The sequence below is a fragment of the Rutidosis leptorrhynchoides genome, chromosome 1, assembly GCF_046630445.1.
Source record: "Rutidosis leptorrhynchoides isolate AG116_Rl617_1_P2 chromosome 1, CSIRO_AGI_Rlap_v1, whole genome shotgun sequence".
Classification (NCBI taxonomy): Eukaryota; Viridiplantae; Streptophyta; class Magnoliopsida; order Asterales; family Asteraceae; genus Rutidosis; species Rutidosis leptorrhynchoides.
The window spans coordinates 567,877,956-567,887,776 of record NC_092333.1 but is presented as its reverse complement, the minus strand read 5'-3'; the positions used below and the strand labels follow the sequence as shown (position 1 = coordinate 567,887,776).

Here is a 9,821-nt window from a genome sequence, read left to right as displayed (position 1 = left end):
TATCTTATTTCAATGGTGTCACTCAAAAAAATATACACTATCTAGTGGTGTCACTAGTTAAAACCCCAAAACATTTTCCACTACATCGCGTATTTCAGTGGTGTCCAGTGCAACCACGGGCCCTAAAGTAGATCCGCCCCTGCTCCATGGCATAGATATTGTATACCACCTTAGTCGAAACAGAACATTATCGTCAACAGAAAACAAGGCAACATAAAAAAAACCGTTGTCACCAAAATTCTGTCAAAACTATATAAGACAATAAGCTTACAAACAGTTGATGTTGACGATTATAAAAGAGAAAATTGAGGTTTTAGCAAAACTTTTTCTTTTTAAACTTCCTATGCATATTCTACATGCACAACAACCTCTGTTATAGACTTATAACCCAAAATTACATAATGAAACCTTGGGTACCAAAAATTTTCAGATCCCTGCTTTACCAATCTTGGCGAATCAGCCAGATAAGGGCGGGAAATCATCATGGTCTTTTAAATGGTACGATGATGATTGTACATTGAACCTACACATTTCAAAACAGAATAATAACTATAAAAACCGCGTTTTGTGGGTTGTACGTTGTAAGAACAATGTACCCCCATTTAGCAGAGTATGTTAAATGAATGATTTTGCTTTAAAAAGTTAAATGAATGATTTTTATGTACTTTTCTAAAAGATACCTATCCGTACCAGAATGAGATCTGGGCCTTTGAGAACCGTCTGGTTGGCTAGCTCGATTAGCATTTGGGTTCCTTCTTCTATGTAACAAGGGCTCTCTAGGGTGAACCGGGAGAGGGACTGGGCCAAATCCAGGACTAACTTCATGCTGAGGGGTGAAATCTTGCGGGTTTTGTGTTCCGTTATTTGTTGAATTTGATGTGGAAGGGCGATACCCATGTTGAGGTCCATTCTGAAGGATTAAAACATATTATATATGAGGTCAGCAAATTAGTATATGTATCTCCAGATATAGACTTGAACATTTTAGCCGACAACCCAAGTGTTATAAAGATCCAATGATACTGTAGGTGGTAATATGGATATGTAGGTGGTAATATGGATATGTCAGACAGGTCAAGAACCAGGTCAAACGGGTTTTAGGTCAATAAAATGGGGTTGAAATGGGTTGGGATAAGTTGACCCAAAAATACTTTGGAAAAACTTTAACTAGATTCTAATAAGTAATTAAAGCATTATATAAATATAAATACACGATTAGAAGAACATCATGTGAGGACAACGTGGCTCGGTCAAAAAGTAAGGTATGCACCACTTTTTTGATCTTAAATTAAATTAATACCAAATTTTGGGTCTTTCAACTGACTAAATCACGATAACTGTTATGTGATGCTGAATTTGCTAATTAAAGAAAATAATAAAAATAAAAAGGCGAGAAACAAATGAGAAGAATATGAAACTTACGATGTCCGAAAAGTAATTCGTAGGAGCCATCAGAGCGGAATCATTGGGAACAAAAGGTGGTCCAGGCATGAACATATGGTCCGGTGGAAGAAACGGTGGACGAGGAACCACACCTATTGCGCTACTTTCTGACCTAATTAAGTTCATTAAAATAGGTGGTGGTAGTGGTCCCATCATGCCACGTGGACCGAAAAAATAAGAATTCCGAAACCGGACATGATCCAAACAAGCAATGTGAGACATCAAATCCCCAGTAAGATCCAGCGGTTCTGATTGAATAAAGCTTACATCCGTACTAGGTACTTCCTCTTCAACCACCACAGACTGCTTTTGCACCTCATTAACTGATTTCGAGAAATTAAACAAGAGATGAGGAGCATAAAACGGTATCCTAACAGATTTTGCAACTTCTTCCTCAGTACACAGATCTGAGTTTTCTCCATTAGAGTTCATCGGTTTTTCAGCTACCATTGTAGGAGGCGTGTTTTCGGCCCTCGCAATGCAGGTAGTAAGGGATAACGTTACAATATCGTCAGAAAGATCAAATCTTTGATCGGTTCCATGCATTTTCAACGTATTTCCGAAAAAAGCTTGAAGCTCATCGCCAATATTTTTGTCCTCATCCATAAGGATTTCGCAAAGCTGCCTAGCCCCGTAAGTGAAAGCACTTCGTATACGGAAAAAATTTCCTGATCATAAACAAATAGGTAAAGGAATTAATTAAAAAAAGTCAAAATATAAAACGATTAAAATTAAATAGTAATGTAAGAGGCATACGTACCTTGGCTAACACTACGGCCGAGGTTATTATGGTCATTTAATGGATCAATGATGTTGAGATGCTTTTTGGGAAATAGATCCCCAGGTTTCACGGGATTTGATAGCGTCTCGGAACAATGTCTAAGAAAACCGACTTCGAGTAATAGATTATCGCCGTTTGGTGGTCTCTCCGCTACAAATTAGGAGATAAAAAGCTTCAAGCGAAAAACATGAGAAGAAAACTTAACTGCATTAAAATGGTAAAAATAGTTTATCTCACCGACTATATTTGGTAACTCAGATAATAAAACAGGGCCCATTAAACTGATACCATAATTATCCCAATCGAAGACACTGAAATACTCCAAGAATTTATATAGAACCTATCACATGAGTAACACAATGTTCATTTTAAGGAAAAATATAGTAACCGATATTATTTTGATAATTAGTAAACTAAAACTGAATTTTTTTAAGAAGCTTACTGAAAGAGGGCCATTTAATGATAGATGAAAGATGTGAAATATATAGAGAACAAGAGTCTCTAAACCATATGTTGATATCAAGCCAACGTGTGCACCAAGAGTGCGACTCTCGTAATAACACCAAGCTTTAATCAGAATTATGCTTCTTTTGAAAATGTGATCTTTCATGATTACACGGTCTACCTGCACAAACCATCGAATCAGTGGTTAGCGCTTAGTGTTTAACATTTCCCATTTTTAACAATTAAGTAAAGATATTAGCATATACATGGGATATCAAGATTTCGTAAAAGCGTCACTTACTTGTTCGAGAAAACATAGAGTGCAAAGTCCGTTGATTTGATTGATAGAGATATCAACCACGAGGTTTTGCACCATGCATTTAACAATCTTAACCTGTCATCATAGATTTTAATTTCCAAAAAACCACCGATGAACAATGTTGCAAAAATAAAGCCGTTGGGCTTCGGGAGACTTGTGAAGAGAAGTCATTGTACTTGAACCCGAGATCTTCTCGTCAAAAGACAGCAATAAATTGATCAATAATGACCTAAATGTCCTTGCCAATATATAGTTTTATTCAAGTGCAAATTGCAAGTAAAGTTTAGCACTTTTAGTCTAGTTTAGGGAACACACTCTTAAAATCAAACTGATATCATATATAGTTTTGTGCATACTTTAAACCTTCCTTAACAATACTTTTTAGTTTCATAAAGCTGGTTACAAAATTTATAAATTTTTTTAAAAATTTCTAAAAATTTCATATTGATTTGAGGCTAAAATTAGATTGTTTGACCTCGAAAAACATTTTTATTTTAGAGACATACAAAATGATGCATTAGAAATAATAGCACAGTAGTGTCTGGGAACAAAAATACCTCGGCCCCGCCAATTACTTGGACGTCCTTAACAACGAAAACATGTGACCTATTTCTCGCTTCACTCTTTAATAAAGAGGCAATCTCCTTTATAAGATTTTGTGTACGCCCACCAACTACACTCAAATCAATATCTCCGTCAGGAAGATATGTTTTGAGAGGTACCGAACCATAAGCAAAAACCTGAAAAGAAGTTTACGGGAAAAAATGGTAAAGGTTTGTTACTCAACAGTCGATTCAAATATAAAGAAGTATATACTTCAAAAACGTGTGACAATGAGAAATAATAAACCAAACCGGAATGAAAGCTTATCAAATCGCGAAAATGAACGTCACTAATCATTTAGGAAAAGGGAAGACTATCAAACACAAATAGAAACTAACAAATTCACAGATAATAAACAAACTTATTGAGATTTATATTGTATAACAGTAATAATTTTTAAGTAACTCCAACAATTATTAAATACATTAAACCACAAAAAGCAATTTTGATAGTCTACCGAACAAATATGATTTGCGTGTTATTAACACACCTGAAAGGTATCGAAAACAATATAGAACTATAGTCAATAAAGTACCCAATTACTTAAGCCTAATAAGGTGTATTCTAAGATATAAAAAGAAAAGGAAAAAATACTTATTTTGTAGACTTCAGTTATGAATAATGGCACGAACATATTATTAATTAGCTTAATCAGTATCAATAATCAGGAGTAGAGCAACATGGGATTAACTATAGTGACTTTATATTAGATCTTACATACAAAGATAAATACAGAACCGATTCAGGAAAGTAAAGTTTCAGTTCCGGTTTTTATTATTTTTCATTTCCTGCGTGATTCATAATCAATCTTGTGAACAATTGTATTTCACATTTTCACACAGTGTAAAAGGACGGATAAATTGTTCCTAAAAGATATGCTTAACATCCTACGTCGTTTTAAATAGGAAAGCAGACCAAATCTATAACAGCATAGGACCTAAATTTCAGTCAATGTAAGAACTAATACCCACAGCTAATAACAACGTAACTTAAGATACGGGAAAGGCCTAGAATATCCCTGATTATTAATCAAAATGAGACCAAACTTATGAAACTAAAAAGATATGAATTAAGAAGTGCTAGGTTCACTCACAATTTACACACAAAAAATTCACACAATGAATTGAATCATTAATTCATGATTCAACTTTATTTCTCTCTCTTGTTTCTCGCCCTTCACGCTATTGGTCCACATCATTGCGTGAAAAAATTTATGTTAAAAATGTGTGATTATAACATTTCTAATATAAATAACGCGCATAATCTTATATGTACATTTTACGTAAAAAAATATACCTTATGATCCCGATAATAACAACAGATTCAATTAAAGAAAGTTAAAATCAATGTAACCCTTCTTTGTTCATCGACACCATATGTCAACGACCATCATATGCGCTTCGCAAACCCCAAATTAGAATTAATAATTCAAACACTAATTCAAAACCTAAATCAATAACAATGTACTACCACTTTATTACCTCCAACCCCCTCAAATTAATAAAATACCAAAATTATATCTAAAACCTAGAAATCGCATGGCTTTTCGACTTCGCAACAAGAACAAACCTTCTATCCCCATATCAATCATATCAAAATCATCATCACACATATCCACAAATTGTGCGCATGTAAACACACAGGGCACACACACACATCATTTTATGTATAAAACTATAAATAGATAAATAGATATAATTAATTTTTATGGACTGCATACATACATACATACATACATACAAAAATAGTACAATACACATGCATAATTAGGTAATCACATACACAATCTTTAAAAAAAGATAACTAATTAAATCATCTGACCTCACAATCAAGGTTATGTATGAGCAATCCCTTCAAATAATTAATTACTGAATTTCTTTGTCTTTCAGCCTCAACTGTTGGTTGAAACTTCAATAGTAAACCCTCGGCAGCTTGTTCTGCTTTATCCCAACGTTTATTTCCAAGTGACCAAGGGGTTGAATCAGATGTTGATACACAGTCTGATGGAATAACTTGTTGTTGAACACCCATTAAAAAATTAACAATTTTCAGATGTTAATTCGACAAATTTTGACCAAAATCCATCTGGGGTTCATCAATGGCAAGTCCAAATTGATAAATTTGGTACGAGTTTAAGAAAAGATTGAATTTTGATTGATTAATTGAAGTGATTCTGCTATCTGAGTAAAATGTTTGGCGTAAGAGTAGAAAAAAGTTGAAGGGGATCTTTTGAAAATGTTGATGGGGGTGCGGCTGCCTTGTTTCAATTGGTTTTTCTATAGTAATAGTAATCTAATCTAAATAAATAATTAATATTAATATTAACTAGTCTGGACCGGCTCGCGCGATGCGGCGGGGGCTTTCGGTCGGCGCATTCATATTTAACGCAGTTTTATTTAAAGAAGGAAAAACGGACCATGAGTTATACGTCGTTGTTGGTGTCGTCGTCTTTAGCGTTTTTTAAAATCTCTCCGGTTCGAACGTAGTAAGTTTCGATTTGTTGATAAAATTATTTCGAGCCTAATGGTGTTGGCGAAAACATTTAACTCGTGTCGAGCAGGAAGATACGGGCTGTCGTTGTGTTTAGCGTTTTTTAAAAAGTGTCCGTTTCGAACGTAGTTAGTATCGTTTTGTTCATAAAATTATTCCGAGTTTGACACTACCGCCTAAAAAATTTAACTCGTGCCGAGCGGAAAGACACGGGTTGTCGTTGTGTTTAGCGTTTTTTTGAGAAGTGTCCGTTTCACGTATAGTTAGTCCCGCTGGGTTCCTAAGATTTTTCCGAGTTGAATGGTGGTCTCTGAAAAATTTAACTCGCACCCAGCGAGAAGATAGGGGCAGTTATAAATTCGGGTGGAATTAGTTTCTTATATTTTAATTAAATTATGTATTTACATTTTTTACCACTTAGAAAGTGTAAACTTGGGGGACCTTTGTGGAAATATACGCAAAGTTGAAGGATCTTTTGTAATGTGAAAACAAGCACAAAACTACATTAAGATTTAATTGAAACTACAACATTTTGCATGGCTTTTAGTATATAGAAAAGGTTAATATAATAATTATTAATATTAATATAAATATAAATATTAAATATACTATATGAATATAAATATTAAATATACTATATGAATATAAATATTAAATATACTATATGAAATATGAAATGGGATTGATCTTTTATCTTTTATATTGTTAGGGCATTTATAATGAATTAATGGTTAAGGAATTTTATACTGTATTACTTTTGTTAAACCCCAATTAATTCTTATTCAAAAAAAGACCTTTTCATTTAAGGTTACACTATAACTATAAATTTGACTATATAATATTTTTATTCAATGTGATTGAAATAGTAATGACCTATTTGTCACTAAGGCAATAAATGTTACATTATCTTTGTAATGCAAAATTTATTTTTATATTGTTTGTAACAATATTAGAGAATACTATTATTTTCGTACATATACACGACTAAGACTTATCTCGACTCGAAATTTAAAAACTCGAATTTGTATTTTGAATTGTTTCGAGCTTAATATATCAAGTTTAAGCTTAGGTCGTCTAACATTATACAAGTTCTAGCTCAAATTGAGTTTGAATAGTTTATATATATATATATATATATATATATATATATAGTGGTAGGATCAAGGGGGAGGTAACCAATCGGGGGGAAGCAACTTTTTTTTTCGTTTTTAAAAAAAACTTTGTTCACGAACATTATAGATTGGATGAAAATGTGAACATTTAATAAAGACACTTTGTGATAAATGTTTTTATTTTGACGGAAAAACGCTCGAAGAAGTAATATATAACAATTATCGTGTTTTTCGAACGTATGTTGAGGTTTTAGATATTAGGGTTTAGATATAATGGTTTAGATATTAGGTTTTATAGGGTTTAGATATTAGGGTTTAGAAATTTAGGGTTTAGGGTTTAGATTTAGGATTTAGATTGAGTTTTTAACACGAACGGTTTAGAGTTTAGGGTTTAGGGTTTGGTGTTTTGGGTTTATGGAATAAATCCAAAACACCAAACCCTAAACCCTAAACTCTAAATCGGGCTAAATTTTACTTCACAAAAAATGAAAAAAAAAAAAAAAAACGTTCACATTCTTCACGAACAATATTATCTTGAATTTATTTTTGTCGATCATTTTCCCGCCTAAATAATAACATTCATCACGAAGTGTCTCTTCTAAATGTTCATATTTTCGTGTGATCTTGATGGCCGAAAAAAAATTCCAAAAAAACGAAAAAAAATTGCTTCCCCCGCTTCCCCCGATTGGTTACTTCCCCCTTTGATCCTGCCCATATATATATATATATATATATATATATATATATATATATATATATATATATATATATATATATATATATATATATATATATATGGGTAAGCAACTTTATTGACTAAGTGGAGATAAGCAAAATAAAAAAATATATATATATATTTTTAGATTCTTAAATCTGCATCAAAATGCTTTCCTAATCTATATTTTTATAAGTCAAAAACATTCGAAATCGCTAAAAAATCGATGAAGAATGACAATAATCGTGATGAATGATTAATTTATCATTCATCTGAATAGTGATGACTGATAAATTGATCATTCATCAATATTCAGATGAAAGATAAATTGATCATTCATCACGATTATTATCATTCATCATCGATTTTTTAACGATGTGACGACCCAGAAATTTTCGACCAAATTTAAACTTAATCTATATGATTTTGACACGATAAGAAAAGTCTGTAATGTTGAGTCTCAAAAAATTTGAACTGTTTTATATATGCAATTACCCTGTGACTATTTCCGACGATTCACGAACAATTATTTGTAAATATATATATATATATATATATATATATATATATATATATATATATATATATATATATATATATATATATATATATATATATATATATATATATATATATATATATATATAAGGATATATGATAATTGAAAATAATAAAATATAATTAAATATGTAAAACAAAATACAAAATAGTTATGTTGTAATTTAAAATGAGTCTATATTTAAATAGATATAAATTCTATGTATAATTATTATTAAATGTATATTGTAATATATATATATATATATATATATATATATATATATATATATGTAAATATATATGTATATATATATATATATATATATATATATATATATATGTATGTATGTATATATATATATATATATGTATATATATATATATGTATATATATATATATATATATATATATATATATATATATATATATATATATATATATATATATATTATTAGTAAATATTACATAAGTAATAAATTGTAACATTAATATATTTAAAGTAATTATAAGTTAAAATATAGTTGTATTATTATTACTTTCGTTATTATTAATATTAATATCAATATTATCATTCTTATAATTATAATGTTGAATCAAAATAAGGATTATAAATTTAAACATTATTTAGTTGTGATTTAAATATTATTGTTATTATTATTTCTTTTACCATATTTATTATTATTATTGATATTATCATTTTTAACATACTTATTAAAAATTATCATTTTTATTCAAAATTATTATTATTATTATTATTACTATTATTACTATCATTATTAAAATTTTTATATATTTTATTATTATTATTATTATCATTTTTATCAATACTAACATTATTAGTAGTATTATCATTATTATCATTATTATTATAAGTATCATTATTATTAATATTATTCCTATTATTAATATTATAACAAATAAATATTAATTATATAAAAATATATTTAATACATATAACATAACTCTATTAGTATTTTTATAATAAATAATAATTATTTATCTAAAGAAAATAAAGTAAATATATCTAACTAAATTATTAATGAAACCTATAAATTATTAAATATAATAATTATATCACTAAGAATAATACATAAATTGTTCGATTACCATTATATGTGTTAATATATATATAAATGATATAGGTTCGTGAATCCGAGGCCAACCATGCACTTGTTCAGTATCGTCATATGTTTTTTTACTACAAAATACAGTATTGTGAGTTTCATTTACTTCTTTTTTAAATGCTTTTGCAATATATATTTTTGGGACTGAGAATACATGCGCTGCTTTTTTAAATGTTTTACGAAATAGATACAAGTAATCGAAACTACATTCTATGGTTGGATTATCGAGATCGAATATCACCCTTTTTA

At 29.8% G+C, this 9,821-nt stretch overlaps 1 protein-coding gene across 2 annotated transcripts; it reads right to left on the bottom strand.

Moving 5' to 3' along the window:
• Nucleotides 1–250: 250 nt before the first annotated feature.
• Nucleotides 251–5,846, bottom strand: LOC139881626 (uncharacterized). 2 transcript variants are annotated; one of them, XM_071866075.1, is made up of 9 exons: nucleotides 5,412–5,846; nucleotides 3,545–3,727; nucleotides 2,970–3,062; nucleotides 2,667–2,849; nucleotides 2,462–2,564; nucleotides 2,204–2,374; nucleotides 1,423–2,111; nucleotides 681–910; nucleotides 251–523 (listed from the first exon to the last, which is right to left on the bottom strand). In XM_071866075.1, exons 1-9 carry the CDS (start codon nucleotides 5,619–5,621, stop codon nucleotides 457–459), a joined length of 1,929 nt encoding a protein of 642 aa, XP_071722176.1. In that variant the 5' UTR covers nucleotides 5,622–5,846; the 3' UTR covers nucleotides 251–456. The 2 variants fall into 2 exon arrangements, with proteins under 2 accessions (XP_071722176.1, XP_071722183.1); XM_071866082.1 differs by having other exon boundaries at nucleotides 691–910.
• Nucleotides 5,847–9,821: the final 3,975 nt, after the last annotated feature.

Bases quoted from the DNA above. Each gene is read 5' to 3' on its own strand.
- LOC139881626 (XM_071866075.1), bottom strand. From the start codon at position 5,621: ATGGGTGTTCAACAACAAGTTATTCCATCAGACTGTGTATCAACATCT. The intron at 2,565-2,666 runs GTAAGCTTCTTA...CTCATGTGATAG, and splicing joins CATTAAATGGCCCTCTTTCA to GTTCTATATAAATTCTTGGA. The intron at 524-680 runs GTATCTTTTAGA...TGAAATGTGTAG, and splicing joins TCTCATTCTGGTACGGATAG to GTTCAATGTACAATCATCAT.